Raw genomic sequence first — 17,789 nt, 5'->3', positions numbered from 1 at the left:
TGTGGCCAGATGGTTGGTCAACCATATCTGAATCTGTAACTAAAATAAAAACCTCATTGTATCTAAGAGTTTTGTATGTAATTGCAAAAGTATATAATAAAGCAAAAAACATTTCTCTGTGTCAGAGGAGACTTGCTCCCCTGGCCCACCAGAAGGACCTCTGTTGTCTGTGTTGTTTGTTTCTTTGCCCGTGTCGTTCCCTCCTGCAGGAATCTCCTGGACCTGCTGCGGCCAGACCACAGCAGTTCTGAAAGATTTGGGTTATTCTTTGACGATGTCAAGGGTCTAATGGATTCAAGTGTCTGCCTAGAATTCTGAGCGAGGTTTTGGTCTTTTTAGTTCAGAGTCTGAACTTTTTAGTTCAGAGTCCCAGAACCTAGCACAGTGCCAGCACAGGGTTAGCCTTCCGCAGAATTTTGTTAAGGGGATAGGTGAAGGAGGGCCACCTGGGAGGCTGAATGGAGATGAATAAGGACTGCACGGCTGTGCATGTGGAGTGGGAGTACTCAAGACTAAAGCCTGTGATTTTTGGTTGCTTCCATCCTCCGGGATTCTTACAAAGAAAGGTCTTGCTAAATGTTTGCTAAAGCATGACACTCTCAACTCTCTGAGCCTCAGCTTCCCTATTTGTGAAATGCAGATTGTCACAACTCTTTGTCAGGCAGACTAAGTGGATTGGAGCTGTGTGCAAGTGCTCTTTTGCCACTGTGAAGTGTTGTGCCAGTGTTAGCCCTTGTGAATGGTGGCAGTGACCATCATTTGAAGTTCAAGAGTAGGAGTAGAAGTTAGCATGTGCAGACAAAGGTGAGCAGCAGCCTGGCTCACATAGAGGACCTGGGGTGGGGGTGAATTAGAAGGAGGCTGTCAGCCAGTGGGCTGGCCCTGGATTCCTGGTGGGCTTCTCGTCCATGGCCTTGGGACACCCATGAGAACTGTCTCCAGGAGCCCTGGGAAGCCTGGCCACAGGACTCTCTTCCTAACCACATTAAAGCAGCTGGCCATGGTCCCTGAAGTAGCCTATCTGATGCCGGCACAGGCGTGAGATTTCTCACAGATGAAGCTGTCAATTAAAGGTCTCCTCTCTGGTACCAGGCAGATATCAGCCCCCTCCATGCCTTGGGGAAGGATAGTCGGAGGCTGTGACCACCTCCCCAGGGAAGATCTTTTTAGGGATAATTTGGCCAGGCTAACTACCCCATGTTAATCAGATAAGATGCAATTACGCTAGCAAGGTTTGCAAGCCCAGCACTTCCATGGTCTTTAAATTATTTAACTAGTGTCTCTGAGTTTGCTGGGAGAAAATAATTTCTTCCCCCCAGGTGAACTAAACCCATAAATTAGGGCAGTGGCTCTCTCCTGAGCCTTATAAAGGAGGAGGCCAAGATCAGGGGCTGGTGAACTGCATCACAGCTAAGGATTAGCATCGTCTCCCAGCTTTCTGCTCTCCCCATCATGAGCCGTCAATTCACCTACAAGCACGGAGCTGTCACCAAAGGGAGCTTCAGCGGCTGTTCTGCAGTGCTCTCTGGGGGCAGCTCATCCTCCTACCGTGCAGGGGCCAAAGGGTTCAGTGGGGGCTTCAGCAGTCGGAGTTTCTACAGCCCGGGGGGTGCTCGGAGCATCCCCTTCAATGTGGCCAGTGGCTCTGGGAGGGTAGGGGGCTATGGGTTTGGCCGGGGTTGGGCCAGTGGCTTTGCTGGCAGCATGCTTGGCAATGTGGCTCTAGGCCCCTCATCTCCATCCCTGTACCTGCCTGGGGGCATCCACCAGGTTACTGTCAACAAGAGCCTCTTGGCCCCCCTCAATGTGGAGCTGGACCCGGAGATCCAGAAGGTGCGCGCCCAGGAGCGGGAGCAGATCAAGGCGCTCAACAACAAGTTTGCCTCCTTCATTGACAAGGTAGGACTTTATGGAGAAGACGAACATGGTGCCTCTGTCCTTCCTCTACCTTTCCTGTCCCTGTGGGACACCCTCCCCCAGCAGAGAGGGACTGGACCATGACTTGGACACCAAAGCTGAGGGACAGGGGCTAGAGGGGTGAGAGGAGCTAGAAAGCTTCACCTGGGACAGTGTCTAGGAGGCAGAAGTGGTCTCCAGATAGAGAAGTGGGAGGTGGCCATCTGTGACTCAGAAGCCAGGTAGAGGAGAGGCCAGTGACAGCCTGGATGTCAGGGAAGCCAGGGAGCCCGGTATTTCCTTTCAGGGGGTCCAGGCTAGCACAGACCTGGGTGGAAGGAACAACTCAGTGTGTAACACACCTGCCTATGAGGTGAGGTAAACATGACCACAGACACCAGGGCCGTCATTCTGTAAAGTGGTCTCTGAACCAGAAACATCTATTTGTTAGAAACACACACTCTCAGGCCCATCATGGATCAAAAATGTTCATGTGGGACCCAGAAACATGCATTTTGACAAGTCTCCTAGGTAATTTGGATGCACTCTGAGGGTCTCAAAGATAAGAGGTCTTGAGAATAGATACTTCTTGATCTTAAAGGGTAAGGAAGCTCATGGGGTTGGGGTTGGGGCCAGTGAGGTAAGGTGGTAAAGTATTAACAGGAGTTTTCTAAATGTATGTGAGCAAAGGCAGTGCAGGCAGACAGAGTGTGTACAGGATAATAGGATTGTTTGGGACAGGAAGCCCTCAAGTTTGTGACTGTTGAGTACACAGTAGAGGAGGGGAAGAAGGTGCATTGGCCACATTGTGAAGAGCACAGTGAAAACTATAGACTTGACCCCGTGCGTGATGTGGAACCACTAGAGGGTTTTAAGTAAAGGAATGCCATGGTATTTGTAGATTGCAACCAGAGGATGCTTGTTTTTCCTCTGAAGAAATTCTTTGGTTGAGAGTAGAGATCCAGGCTTGAAAGTCATGGATAAAGACTCAAGACCTCAGCTGGGTAAAACATCTGCCTCTGGCTGGGGTGGGAGAGGCCATGAACAAGGAGATGCAGGATGGGCAGAGCACAGGCCCAGCCACTAGGTCCCAAGCAGAGGCCAGGATGTGCTAGCTCAGTATCTAAGGACAGGCCTTAGGAGGGCAGCCCTGGCTGAAGGTAAACATGGGTCCAGGCAGATGTAGTCAGCTGCAGAGGAGACAGAACCTTGAGATTGCAACTGATGGAGAGGGAAAGAAGATGTTGGGGTCCTTCCTCATCTTAGGGGCTGTCCCCAAACTGAGGGCCTCTGTCAGAGTCAGGGTCTTCAACTGGGAGGGGCACTTTTGAATGGCATTTTTAAGGGTTCACCTTTTAAGCTACTATAGCATCAGACAACATAGTTCCTGTCCAGGAAAGGAACCTCCAACTTGATTGTCTGCAGCCTGGGATCCAGGTGGCTGTTGGTTTGCGTTCCAGGTGCGTTTTCTAGAGCAGCAAAACCAGGTGCTGCAGACCAAGTGGGAGCTGTTGCAGCAGCTGGACCTGAACAGCTGCAAGAAGAACTTGGAGGCCACTTATGAGGGCCACATCAGCAGCCTGCAGAAGCAGCTGGAGATGCTGTCTGGGGACAGGGTGAGGTTGGACTCGGAGCTCAGGAGCATGAGGGACACGGTGGAGGACTACAAGAAGAGGTAAGCAGGGACCCTGTACCCAGGCTAGCCACCTTCTGGGGCTGGGTTTTCTCAGCAGACACTGGGACATTTGCCTATGGGCACAGGGGGCTGAAATTGGGCAGAGTAAACCACTTGAGCCCATCTGCCTGGGCAAGGTGACTACATTTAATGGGCAACCAGGTCGGGTGGGCAGAAGATAGTCAATATCTTGTGCAGTGCCAGGGGTGTCCCCTCCTTGGCAAGTTCCTTCTTGCTCCTTACTTGAGAGCCCGTGTGTGTGTGTGTGTGTGTGTGTGTGTGTGTGTGTGTGTGTGACCACCACCGGACTCCTGCACTCATCCAGTGTGCTGAGTTTGATGGAAACTCTCTTCAAGGAAGGAGGTGGACTCCTGCTGGGATTCCTCTCTCATTTCTCTGAGGTCCTGGACATTTGAGCCATCTCTTTCTTGTCCTGAGAGATGGTGCTGGCTTCCTTGGGACTCCTGCCTTGGGGTACAGTGGAGTTGGCAGGGCTGGCAGACAGCAGGGTTTATAGAAGCATGACTGAAAGGCAGTGATGTTCTCCTGGAATTTGGGTGCTGAGTGAGAGGAGGAAGAGCCTCCTCACTCTGCAGGCATCAGAGGAGATCCAGACCATCCGGTCATTAGGCTTGAGGCTGCCCACAACTTGGCTAAATAGGCCTAGTGGGTTGGGAGTATTTCAAAGGTTAAAAGGCTCTGCAATGTGAGTCTCTCTTTCCTCGTTTCTCAGTGAGAACACACTGACACACATACACACAGGCACACATACACACAAACACACACTAGTTCACATGCAGACACAGACACATACCTGCTCACCGGTTAATTTCCTGCAGGTACGAAGAGGAAATAAACAAGCGCACAACTGCAGAGAATGATTTTGTGGTGCTTAAGAAGGTGAGAAGGTGCCTGACCCTTGGTCCCCCAGGTATAGGAACAGAGGAGGGATTGAGGCCTCTGGTCTGCATAGAAGTGTCTGGTGCTGAGAGCTAGAGGAGAAGAGAGAGGGCTTGCTGACCTGATGGCCATCTAGCACAGGTCATTTATCAACTCCTTGTTCTTGTAAGAGAAAGGAATTCAGCTGTGGGCAATGAGTTCCCAGCTTATGCCCCCTGTGCTGGGGCACAGAACAGGCCCTGGGAGGGGCTGAGGTCTCCCACTCTGCTTGTCTCTGGCAAATCTTCATGGCTATGCCAGCTCACTGACTGCCTGGCGACTGCTATGTGGAGAAGTGGGCTCTTAGGCCCTCTTTAGAGAAAGAGGATGAGGGAGTTCCAGAGGCCTGAGGAATCTGCCTGAGGTTTGGTAGTGAGTCCCGGCTAGAATGAGTATTAAGTCTTTTCCCGGGGCACCAAGTCACAGGTTTGGGCACTGGGGCATTTCCTGGGAGAGGGTTATGTAAGCTTAAGGAAAGGGGATGTAAGGGGCCTCTGAATTCTCCTCAGGACGTGGATGCAGCATACATGAGCAAGGTGGAGCTACAGGCCAAGGTGGATGTCCTGGAGAGAGAAATCAAGTTTTTCAAGTACCTATATGAGGGGGTAAGACATCCCTCCCCGATACAGACTCATGATGAATAGTTACCATACTCAGTAACTGAGTCCAGGTGGGTGCTGGGAGCTTTGGAGATCTAAGGCAGAAGTGATTATCTATCTTGGTGTTCCATCAGTCCCTGCCTGGCTCCAGATGTCCTGCTGTCACATCTTTAAGAAAGCTGTGGGTCCTTCTGGGGTCCTCATTAAACCTCAGTCTAGCATATCCTTGTTCCTGCTTCTCATCCTGATGCTTGGGATGTTTCCTGGAGTCTTGGTCTGGAGTTCCCAGGAGGTGGGAACTTCTCACAACATTTCTACTTTTTTTCTTTGTGAACATCTGACTTTCAGTCTTAGCCTGTTGACCAAGCATCCATGGACTCCTGTGTCCTGAGCATCCCTCTTATGTTGGCAGGGTGTTTCCCTCGACCTTCCCCATATCTCAGGGGAACACACATATAAGCTGTCTTCTCTTTGCTCTGCCTCAAATCCATTCAGCAGTTTTCCAGTGTGGTGTTGAGACTTGAGCAGGTGAGCTCCAGTCTCACAAGCTTTGGGGACTGCAGCTTGCATCTGTTTGGGGTGGTCTGGAGCCATCTCACTGGGACATGGCCATTACCTTGGTATCATCCTCTGATTGTAAAAGGTATTTTGTGCTTCCTTGTGTGTCCTGCAGGAGATCGCTCAGATGCAGTCCCACATCAGCGACACATCTGTCATTCTATCCATGGACAACAACCGGAACCTGGACCTGGACAGCATCATTGCTGAGGTCCGTGCTCAGTATGAAGACATCGCCCTGAAGAGCAAGGCTGAGGCCGAGGCACTGTACCAGACCAAGGTCAGGCTGTGCACTTGTTCAAGGTCGCGTGTGTAGGGCACCTGCCTAGTCTCTCTCTTCTGTCCCATGACCTGCTATGGTCTCTGAACTTCAGCCAAGCATATTCTCAGTCTTAGTGCTGTGCATTGTCCCTGGTGCTCAGGGAGGCCCAAACAGGGAAGACACAGCTTTGCCCTTGGGGGCCACTTAGAAGGTGGCAGCCATTGGAGGTTGTACCCAGCCAAGTGTAGAGTGTACACTCGGGTACCAGGAGGCGGTAGGGCAGGTCAGGACCAGTTTCCTGGAGGCAGAGAGCACTGAATGGAGTCTGGGGGAGGGGAAACATGAGTAGGTAGCATCTCAGCTCCTTCAGTCATTATAATAAATTAGGGGGTCCTTCAGTGTTATTTAGGATCAGGTAACTCCTACCTTTTTACTCGAGCCCAACTCTGAGGATAAAGGAGAGTTTGTGTCCTTTAGATCTTAACGCCTCTAATGGGTTGTGGGTGGGAAGTGACTCTGTAGATAATTCAATTTCTCAGATCAAGATGGCACATTCTAATTGTTCCCTGCTCAGGCTTTGTCTCTAGGGAAATAGTTCTTGTGAGACCTTATCTCTCCTTCTATCTTACTTCCTTGCTAGTGTGGGACAGAGAGGCTTGGCCTTCAGAGAAATAGGGGAAATAGCTTTCAAGACCCAAGAGACAACACAGGCCAGAGCTTTTAGATAAAGATTCAGACTTGAATCCCATCCCTGGACCTGCCACATGACCATTACAAGCCATGGAGAGAATGCGTAGGAAGCATGGGTTCTGGGGCAGAGCAGAGGCTGAGAGCTGAGCAGCAGGAGGGAGCTGCCTACCGGCCTCTTGAGTCGAACAAGAGTAGGAGGCACCCTGCTCACACAGCCTTCCAGGGAAGCAAAATGAGCCTACCTGTCCTAGGGTAGCACCAAAGACTGAACACAAAGAGCACAGAGAGATGCCCTTGGCCCTCCAGAGGACTTGGCATCCCCAGGAGGAATCCTGAATCTGGGGCCATGCAGTGCCAACACTCAGGGACAGAGGCAGAGCAGTACTGCTCCTATCAGATAAGAGCGTTTCCTTAGACCAGATTCTGGGATAGAACTGCTGATTAGTCAATGGGTGATAGCAAAGACAGGAATAATCCAAAATAGCAGATTAAGTAAAATTCATGGCTGGTAGCATTAGAATATAGCTGAATCTACCCCACCACACACACACACACACACACACATGCACACACATGAACACTTGATGTTCCTCCATGCTAAATCTTCCATCAAAGAGGTTTTAGAAAATACGAACAGCTTATTCATTCATCAACAATACCTTTTTGTTTGAGACAGGATCTCACTCTGCAGTTCAGGCTGGATTTGAATTCACTGTGTAGCCCAGGCTGACCTTGAACTCATGGTGACCCTCCCACCTCAGCCTCCCAAGTGCTGGCATTACACGTGTATGGCACCATACCCAGCTCAATCACACCTTTTAAAACCACAAAATAAGTACTAGGAATGCAGTGAGGAAAAGTCCTGACACCTATTTATTCTGAGTGTGGTGGGGAAGGTCCAGAAATGTGCCATCATGGTACAGTATAGTCTTCCTTATGGACTGGTGTGTCAGGGGCAATAGAAACAGAATTGTACCCCACCAGGGCATAAGGGAAGGCTTCTCAAGGAAGTGGTTCTGCTTTGACTGAGCTGAAGCTACTTAGGGAAAAAGGAAGTAGGTTGGGAAGGAATTCCAAGGGGAGGTGGACCCTCGTGCAGACACAAGGACACCCCAGCATGAGAGAGGTTTGGAAGAACTGTGGACTATTTGGAACAGCAGCGGGGGACAGATAAATGGTGGGGAGGGGTAATAAGAGGTGAGCACCTTGATGCCAGGTTAGGAGTTTGAATTTGACCTTGACCTTGAAGGGCTACAGGCAAAGGAGGGTCCTACCTGGAGTTTTGTGTTGCAGAGTTGCAGTGTGGAGAGGATGGGATTTCAACTGTCCTTATGGCCATATGTAACTGTCAGTGAGATTGGCTGTGCTTCTGGCAAACAAACCCAAAGAATGAATAGTTGCAGGGAAGGTTGTTGACCTCCCCTCCTCTGCCAGGCTCCTCAAACAAAGGTACAGTCTTTCCTGAGTCATGTGCCTGCTCTGGCTCCTCTCTCCCCAGTTCCAGGAGCTGCAGCTGGCTGCTGGCCGGCACGGAGATGACCTCAAACACACCCAGAATGAGATCTCAGAGCTGACCCGGCTTGTCCAGAGGCTGCGCTCGGAGATTGAGAGTGTGAAGAAGCAGGTGAGGTCTTGCCTCAGTCCCAAAGGAAGGGAGATCACCTTAGCACACCTCCAGCCCCTTCTCCCTCTCTTTGTTCTCTGTGAATGTCTTTTCCTCAGTGGAGCCCCTACTTACTTCCCTTACAGTTTGCTTCTACTTGAACTCTGGAATGATTAATTACAGGGTATTTTCATGAAGCCACAGAGCTCAGAATAACAAGCCTCCCGGTGCTGGGTTGAAGGGCTCCACTGCCAGGGATGGGTCTTTTCTCTGAAAAATTGGGTTAGGACAGCAGAGGGTCCAGCCACTGTGAGACCTGTTTGCCTTGGAACTCGGGCTATCTCCTTGGAACTCTTGGAACTCGATGCTATCTCCTGTCTTAGTGCTCCAATCTGGAAACAGCCATTGCTGACGCAGAACAGCGAGGTGACTGTGCCCTCAAAGATGCCCGAGCCAAGCTGGATGAGCTGGAGGGTGCCCTGCAGCAGGCCAAGGAGGAGCTGGCCCGGATGCTGTGCGAGTACCAGGAGCTCATGAGCGTGAAGCTGGCGCTGGATGTGGAGATCGCCACCTACCGCAAGCTGTTAGAGGGCGAGGAGTGCAGGTGAGGGGCTGGAAGAATTCTTGCAGTCCTCCCCTCCCAATCACTTTCTGAGACTCAGGGGACAAAGTGCTGGAGGGGGCTGGAGTTGCTTTGTGGTTCATCCACAGACATAGCCTGCAACAGGATTCCATCAGATAAGCTCATAGCATGGTCCTCCGCAATTCTCTCTTTAGAGTCTCAGCTTTGCGCTGCTGTCTTTAACACCACAGACACTTGGAAATACCCCTGCTAATAAAAAGACAGTGGAGTCAAGTTCACAAGCTCTAGGCAGTCAACCCCCCTCCCTCCATTAGATTGTTTTATTTTCATTATATTTATATTTACTACTCCTTTTTTCTTATTTAGTTAAGTAATATGATTTTCTATCTATCCATGACCATACAAAACTTTCTTTTATGAGAGATGCATTTCTTTACAAAATGCAGTCAGTTAAAAATAGTAAATGTATAACAGTGTAAACTGCACAGTCATAACAATTGTTGAAAAGATGGACAGCATGCTAAGCACTGACATATACTGGACTAAGACACGTAGCTAGTTCATTAGTAGGAACTCCCAGTCCTAATATTTCCCTACATGTATTTATTCAGGCAACAGCTTCCCAGCAGTAAAACAATAAGCTCAAGGGAAACCCTGCAGGGGGCCCCAAAATTGTAGGCCCCCACATCTGTGAAGTGGGAAGGGTAGATGGGGAGGGAGGAGGTGCTTAGAGGCGTCAGGAGCCATTACCACAGCCTCGGCAGCTGGCGAGGGCTCCTGGAGCCGGTCTGGCTGGTGACTTCTGGCCAGTGCTGAGCAGTGGGGTGGGCAGCCCTGGGTCCTATGTGATGGGGACTCACCTGTGATTCCTCTCTCTGCAGGATGTCCGGGGAATACACAAACTCTGTGAGCATTTGTGAGTATTTCATGTCTCTGAGGGGGTGTTTATAGGCAATTAATGAAGAGAATAATAGGACCCCTGAGGAATAGCTCAGGCTCTGCCTAGAGGGCCACTACCATCATATACTTGTCTTCCTTGTTGATCCTCCATGCAGAGCTGCTGCCTTCTTGGTGGAGGCAGCTCCCCATCGCACTATGATGGTGCACACCAGCTCCTTCCCCAGAAATCTTACTCATATTGGAATGAAACTCTCAGCCCCACCCCATCTCATGCCACCTCCGACTTTCCTGCATGAAGGCAAATAAGTACAGGGTTGCACCTTCCCTCTGAGAGTAGAGAGGTTTGCACACAAATGCAGTGCAAAACAATTTTAATGCTGGCCCCACAGGGTTTAGCCCAGTCTCCTAAGCAAGGGATGGTAAAAATTCCCTAATTCAAGCTATGAGTAAATTCTTTGAAAGAGAAAACTTAAGAATGCATTCTAAAGTGGATTGCAGGAGCTTGGCTTACCTGTGCTTTGATAGTCTTTCCTTTGGGGGAAGATCTTGCTACTCTTGTTCATTCCAAGAATAGACAGGTGCCCAGTGGAGGGGTCCAGTGGGATCTGAGCTGTGTTCCTGTGAAGGCTTGGATAAGGGGAAGAGACATAAGCTAGTTGGGACTGGGTACTGAAGGACACATAGGGTCACCCTTGTTCTGGGATGCACACTGATCAGTGCTTTTGTTCTCCACAGCAGTCATCAGCAGCTCTACGGCTGGGACAACAGGTGCAGGTGCTGGCTTTGGGTTTGGTAGCACCGGCTCCTATGGCTACCGGCCCAGCTCTGTCAGTGGGGCTTATGGCATGCTGTCAGGGGGCTGTGTCACCGGCAGTGGGAACTGCAGCCCCCTCGGGGAGGCCAAAACCAAGCTGGGCAGTGCAAGTGAATTCAAGGATGTCCCAGGGAAGACCTTGGCTCTGAGTGTACCCACCAAGAAAACCATGAGATGAAGTGACAGCCAGCTCTGCAACATCAGCCCCACTCTTGTTTCTCTGGACTCCCTTCTCTAGGAAATTCCTCTGTCCTATTTGTCATCATCTCCTTCTTGCTTTTCGCCATTGCCATTTCCTTCTTTTCCACTTCTTTGCCTTAGTCTTTTTAAAATCTGAATCAGGACTCTAGGGCTGGAGTCTTCTCACCCATCTTTCTGTTTCCTCCATACAAAGAGACTTCTTAACTCAGCTTCCCCTTCCTGATGAGAACCTGGCCATTAATTTGCCTGCATGTTGCCTTGTAGAGGAAAGTTCTCACTTACAAATGGCCCCAAGTCTCCCACTGCCCTTCAAATCCTGGCTCAGAGAGTCATCTGGGCATGTGCTCTCTGGACACATGGTGGTTTAGGGGCACTGGTGGACATACAGGAACTGTTGCCTGCTTGCTCCAACTCTGGCCAGACACCTCGTCACAGGTTGAAGGTGGCATGGCCACTGACCATGAATCCCCTTATGGCTGTTTTCTTTCCAAATATGGCATTTGAACTCTCGGTCTGTGAGTTCTTGCCCTTGCTTAGGTTCCTTTCTCTGCTTCCTGTGTCTCACCAATAAACTTCTAAAATTCACACAGGATCAGGCTGCTTCTCTCTTCTGAGGGAATCCTCATCTCAGGCCTTGTCTCTTCTGTGTGTGATGTCACGGAATGGGGAGCCCACGGTATCTAGGCTTCTCTGCTCCATCCAGTCCTCAAAATATCATTTGATCTGAGTTGAAAGAGTTCCTGCAGGGACTGGAGGATGCGACCACCACCTTCCCTGACACCCAGCATTCACCTGCACTCCCCCATGCACTTCTAACTCATGCTTTCCTTAGGCCAATGGTACAGAGAATGCCCAATCTTTGGAAACATCCATATTATCAGTAAGGAGGTTCTTCTGGTGGCAAAATTTAAAACTGATCAACACAGAGTAGAAGACCAGTTTTAGAAAGCCTGGAGTTTAAAATGTTCCTTGTTCTCTGAGAATAGGACTCAACCTAGAGTCCCCTTAAAATAATGACCCAAGTTCATGTTATTACTTAGTAATGCTTCCACTGAATTGAGTAAAGATATGTGTGCATTTGTGTATAGGTGTGAGTTGATTCACAAATATGTGTGCATGTACCTATTTCAGTAGGAGTCAACTTGCTTTGCACAATACTTTGCTTGCAAAAACACTTGCATGCTCAGAAGTGTTTTGTAGACCTCCAGACTCCAATGATAATGTCAGGATGTGAGTGAACACAAAGGCAAATGAGAGGTGAACACACATTCAGGTTGCATCTGAACAGGACCTCTGTGGATCCAGAGTGTCTTAGTTACTTTTCTTTCTCACTGCTGAGACAAAATACCTGACCCCAAATTAAGGAAGGAATTTATTTAGCTCACAGTTTGTAGAGGGTTCAGTCAGTAATCAGCTGGCTCCAAGGCGGGGTGGCATGGCTGAGGGGCAACCATTCTTGGAAGCAGAAGACAGTGAAAACAACAAGAGCAAAAAGGGGAGAGCAAGTCTCTTTTTCTCCTTTATACTGTAAGCAGGTTACCCTCTCTAGGATGGGTGTAGCACTCATACCATTGACCTCCATGCCCTCCTCTTGCACAGGCTGAGGGTATTTACAAAGTAAGGATCCTGTCCCCTGCTGAGCTGCTTAGTTAAACTTCTAAACTTCTCAAACTGACACAGTGAATCAACAATTACAACATCTTGGAGCATGAACAGCTGCCCTAGGGCATATCCTCTACACCCTAGGATGTAGAACTGAGTTACTTAACTTAGCTGAATTACTTAGTTAAGCTTCTAAACTTTTCAAGTTAACACAATGTATCAATCATTACAGAGAGTCTAGACTCCAAGTGCAGAACTTTGAATTTGGAATCTCTTTGCAACTAAATGGTGATCATAAGTGAAGTTCTCAATCCATTGGGTCTCATTTCTTTAGCTATAAACTAGGCAGAATAATAACCCAAAGTTATTGTTAGGCTGAAATGAGACAACATGAGGATGTCTTGTGTAATTCCTGGCACAAAGCTGATGCTTAATAAATCAGAAGCCTTTCCTCTTTTTGGTTCAAAAATCTGAGTTAATTAACTCAGGGAAAGGTGTGTAGATGCTGGTAAAGGAACTTACAAAATCTAAGCTTTAAAAATACCAGTTCATCTTGCAAGTGATAAAATCTGGTTATTTCCCAAAGGATAACTGGTTGGCAGAATAATCGGCCTCAGGAATAACCTCTTGGGATCACTGAAGAAGGCGTGCTCAATAGCTATTATCTGTTACATGCCTGGCATGTATTAGCACTGGGGATATATACATGAAGAAAGCTGGTCCATGCACCTCCTGGAGACATCACTACCAAAAAAGGTAACTGCAACATGATGAGGTATCAGCAATGAAGGAAGACACAGAGGTAGCTCAGAGTAGAGAAAGGAACTACAGGGAGGTCAGAGAAAGCTCACAGAGAAGGCAAGAGGTTTCAGAGGATAGTAGAAGTCTACTAGATGGACAAGAGGAGGAAGTGGGCTTTGTAGCTAGAGGCCACCTACAGGATGAAAATCAAAATTGGTTATTGCCCCTGTAGTGAGAAGAATGAGGCTGAGGCTGGAAGGGTCTCAGTAGGTAGCAAGGCAGGTACAGTGACCCTGGAGTTGAAGAAGCAGTAGCAGTGTATCAGAGAGCATCTTCCTTATCTGCCAAGAACTGGGGTTTTATCTTGTAAAGGGCAAGACAGAATCAGTTCCTTGGCCATCAGAAAGACTCTGAGTCAGGAGAACTCTGTACCTCACTGTCTGTGTGAGATGTAGGCAGATACTTCTGTTCCATACGTCTCAGTTTCTTATCTGCAAAAGGAGTTAATAATAGTAGTCACCTGAGGAAATTGTCCTGAGAATGAAATGTAATGAAATCATGTTTGAAAATTATTTAGTTTCGTGTCTTGTACTTAGCAAGTACTCCATAAGCAGCATTATGAGTTACAGACTATTCTTTCAAGAAGCGAAGAAAGTCTAATAAAGATTGCTTAGTGAATGCAAATTTAGGTAAAGAGAGTTAGCTATTAAGAGATATTTCTGTCACCCAGTTTCCATGATCAGATTCAGATAATTAAAAGCGACTGCCTCAAACCCTGAGATCTGAGCAACACAAGTATACAACAGGAGTAAGTTTGTCACTCACAGTACAAAGCAGACAGGGGCAGGTGACCTCTGTGGTTCTCCCACTGGCTGTCCTGGGGATCTGGGCTCTTCTCTCAGGTGGCTGTGCCACACAGGATATATGACCTTCAAGGACACCAAGACAGGATATGGGAGATGGAGGAGGAAACATGGCTATGAGCTGCCTCATCACCCTGGAAGTGACACCCTTTACTGCCACTCACATTTCCTTGGCCAGCAACGAGTCGCATGGCTCCAAGCCCCAAGAGAACATCAGAGGAGGTTGGGGAATGAGGAAGAGTGCAAGGGTGTTTAGCTTGCTCTGGCAGACTCTGGTGCAGGCTTTCTCAGGCTAGAAACCCAATACTTGTTTCCAGGCCAAGAATTCTCTCATCTTTGGCCAGAGCTGGGAGGCTACTGGGCACATCTGTAGAATCCAGGCAACTTCCTTTGGTTTTGGAAACATAATCCTGGGGCTAGTGTGGTTGTTTCTGGAAAAATCCGGGCTCAAAAGGAAAACGCGCCACATTGAGACTTTTGGAAGGTGACTTTAATGCTAGCAGGCTGATGGGAATCAGTTCCAAATCATCAGCCCAGAGTCATGCTCGAGTTCAGTTTAAATATTGTTTGCAAGTGGGAAGTACAAAGCTGATAGTAGGTGATTACATGATTAGTTACATGGAATACAGGAATTATGTCATATATTGTTAGGCAGAATTGTACAAGAACATTCTGGGAGGGAGGGGATCTGAGAAGAGTAGGTAGAGTTGAAACTGTCCTTGACAGGGCCAGTCTTACCCAAACATGACATCCTTGAAGCAAGTTGGAATCAATGCATATTCTTTTAACTAAAGGAAACACAGTCAGTTTGACCCATCACATTGTTAAAGGATGACAACTGGGTCCAGATAGTCAAGGCTTTAGCTGAATTTAGCAAGCTAGCTATGTGACAAGCACCAGGAGCCTGTGGTCACAGGTTTGTAATTGATTTCTAACTTTTGCTATTATATGCCTACCAGTCTACTATTCTGTGTAAGTGTCCTTACATCATAAACTGATCAGGCTTCATGCTTTCTTGGGGGCGGATATATGTTTGGATTTGAGAAATTTAAGTCTTTTTGATGGTGAAGTGGTGATACTGTATTATCCTTCAAATATTGATGCCCTATAAGGTATTTGGCCAAAAAAAGGGCTCTATGGTTAAAAAGGTTTTAAAAACATTGAGTTTTTGTTTTTACAAGAAGAGTACTTGTATTAGTCACTTTCCCATTGCTGAGACCAAATAGTGGACACTTGCAACTTGAAGGATAGTAGGTTTATTTTGGCCTATGGTTTTCAGAGGATTCTGTCCATGGTTGATTGGCTCCAAGGCAGAAATGGCACGGCAGAAAGGCGTGGTGAAAGAAAGCTCATTACTTCATGGCAGAGAGAGGAAGCAGAGAGAGAGAGGAAGAAGGAAAGCTGGGGACAAGAATACAGTCTTCCAGGTCGCACCCTCAGTGACCCACCTCCAACCAGGCCCCACCCACCTCCTAGGAGCACGTGAACTTCTGAACCCATCAGTGGATGAATCCAGGGATGACTGTAGTGTCCTGAAAGCCAGTCATCTTTCACACATGTGAGACTTCTGGGGGATATTTTAGCTCCAACCTATGATACTACTTTATTTCTGATATTAGAATTTAAAAATAACTCATGTATAGAAATTATATATTCCTATTAGAAAAATTAGAAACGTTAAAAAGTAGAAAAAACATTATTCATAGTTTCACTTTTACAATCCCTGCATGTAGAAAAGGTTGAGTTTTTTTTTAAAATCACCCTTCGGTACAGCAGAAAGCACTAAATATCTTTATGTTGTGTTATAAACAAGAGTTTAGTTCTATCTGCCTATCTATCTATCTATCTGATTTAACTTTTTGTTTTTGAAGCAGGGTCTTACTATGTAGTTCAGGCTGGCCTTTAATTCACCATGTAACCCAGGCTGGCCTCAAACTTGCAGCAATCCTCCTTATAATTCCCAATTTATAAGAATTATAAGTGTGCACCATCACTCCTGCCTGATTTAACTTTTTAAGAGCAGTTTTAGGTTCACAATAAAGCTGAGTGGCAGGTACAGAGATTTCCCATGTATTCCTTGCCCCACAAAATAGTCTCCCTCATTATCAACATCCCACCAAGGTGGTACGTCTGTGACAGTTGATGAGTCTATCATTATTACCCAGAGTTTGTAGTCTATATTAGTGCTCACTCTTGGCATTGCACATGCTATAGGTTTAGATAAATGTAAAATGACATACACCCACCATTATAGTATCATATACCATAGATTCACTGCCCTAAAAGTTTTCTAGCACTAAGAATATTAATGGCTTTAAGAAGTCCTACAATAAGACACCTGTTTAACTTTTTAAAACCCAGTACAGAATCCATCTTCACATTTCTTCTGCACATGATACTTGCTAATTTTCCAAGAACACTTTAGTATTTTAGGACAAAAGAGATGCAGTATAACTTGCGTACCTGCAAGTGTCAGGTTAGGGTGATTTTATCCATCCTTTGTTGTAGCACATGGTTTCAAAGGGGGATGTTTCTGGTTTAGTCTACCTATGCTGGTGGCTTTAACCCAAGAACTAGTGGCGGAGGAGATACCAGCACCTGAGCTGACACAGTAACCCATTGTTAGAGGCAGGTGCCATGAGAACCCTTCCTCCTAGGCCTCAGCCACCTTTGATCTTCCCACATCTCCACATATTCAGTGCCTTTGAAACCTGCATGTGTCACTTCGGTCTCTCTATCTCTATCTGTAATAAAGGCAATGGCAGGGTTGAGGAGCTTCTGATTCATCCAGACTGTGAAGCCCTTGTGTAAAGATAGGAAAAAGTCATTTTACCTGGCTCCTATGCCTGGGCAGAAGAGTCCTGGTCCCAGAAGAACCAGTATGTCAGCTTCTTAGAACGTTTCCAGAAAAAAAGGTGACTCTAAAACTCCCTTTTTAATCAGTGCTCTGTAAGGGTGCTCTTCTTTCAGTCCAAATTATTTTCTTGCATTTCTATTTTCAGTGGTCAGAATTAGTAAACTCTTTCTTGTGCCTGTAGGGAAAAATCCCACTAAAGTCTCAGGGTGAGAGTAGGGGAAATTTCATGAAATAATGAAAAGTACATGAGTTTCTTCTCTCAAGAAGGAATGGACTACAGCCCTTCATTCTCCTACAGTCCAGAGCTCGCCCTTTCCCTACTGGGGACACTCCAGACTTCTCTATCCATCCGTCTGTGTCTGGTGCCACCTCCACCACTCATAGATGTCCCCACAACTTTGTTCCCTGAGGAGTAAACAGCTCGGTTGCCCTGCTATTGGCCAAGTGGAGACCGTGTCCGTCAGTTACCTCCAAGTACCATCCGGCCACCCGTGAGGGCCCTGAGCAGAGCCCAGGCTCCAGGGTAGAATGCAGGGTCCCACAGTGAGCCCTGTCCTAAGCACCAGTCTGCTTCACAATCATCCAGGGAGTCCCCCGTGCCAAGGTCAGGGCTGGACTCTGGGGAGCAGGGGGAGGAAGCCTCAGTCTGATGGGAAGCCTGGCCTTCTGCTCCAGAGGCCTCTAGCCCCAGGCCAACCCCACTGGAATTCTACCTGAAGATCTTGGCAGTGGGGAGCAAGGTAATTGGAGGGCAGCATGTGAAGATAAGGTAGCCACATTATTATAATGCAGGTAGTCAGCAAAGAAAATGCAGGGTTCTAGGCCATTTTATAGGGGATTCATGGACAGTCCAGGAGGAAGAGACAAAAATCTTGGAGTGGACGGTAATTTCCTAATTGCAGAACCAAGTGATCTCAGAGGTGTTCCCAACATACAAATTAGTCTGACTCCAGTGTGCTGGCCAGTGCAGACCTATTTAAGGCAGAGCAGGGCCGAGAGCAGCAGT

General features: G+C 47.7%; 1 protein-coding gene across 2 annotated transcripts; it reads left to right on the top strand.

Annotated features, from left to right (window-relative positions):
* Window positions 1–1,395: 1,395 nt before the first annotated feature.
* LOC102012689 (keratin, type II cytoskeletal 73) lies at window positions 1,396–11,602 on the top strand. 2 transcript variants are annotated; one of them, XM_005411953.1, is made up of 9 exons: window positions 1,396–1,899; window positions 3,357–3,571; window positions 4,411–4,471; window positions 5,020–5,115; window positions 5,783–5,947; window positions 8,118–8,243; window positions 8,606–8,826; window positions 9,687–9,721; window positions 10,444–11,602. In XM_005411953.1, exons 1-9 carry the CDS (start codon window positions 1,453–1,455, stop codon window positions 10,695–10,697), a joined length of 1,620 nt encoding a protein of 539 aa, XP_005412010.1. In that variant the 5' UTR covers window positions 1,396–1,452; the 3' UTR covers window positions 10,698–11,602. The 2 variants fall into 2 exon arrangements, with proteins under 2 accessions (XP_005412010.1, XP_005412009.1); XM_005411952.1 differs by having other exon boundaries at window positions 10,441–11,602.
* The last annotated feature ends 6,187 nt before the right edge of the window (window positions 11,603–17,789 follow it).

Source organism: Chinchilla lanigera, unplaced genomic scaffold (assembly GCF_000276665.1).
Source record: "Chinchilla lanigera isolate Chin_1 unplaced genomic scaffold, ChiLan1.0 scaffold00146, whole genome shotgun sequence".
NCBI classification, from domain to species: domain Eukaryota; kingdom Metazoa; phylum Chordata; class Mammalia; order Rodentia; family Chinchillidae; genus Chinchilla; species Chinchilla lanigera.
Note: the sequence above shows the minus strand (reverse complement) of the source record. Positions and strands in the feature narration are given on the sequence as shown.

Coding starts and splice junctions, on each gene's coding strand:
- LOC102012689 (XM_005411952.1), top strand. CDS start 1,453: ATGAGCCGTCAATTCACCTACAAGCACGGAGCTGTCACCAAAGGGAGC. Junction 3,572..4,410: donor GTGGAGGACTACAAGAAGAG/GTAAGCAGGGAC, acceptor AATTTCCTGCAG/GTACGAAGAGGAAATAAACA. Junction 9,722..10,440: donor CACAAACTCTGTGAGCATTT/GTGAGTATTTCA, acceptor TGTTCTCCACAG/CAGTCATCAGCAGCTCTACG.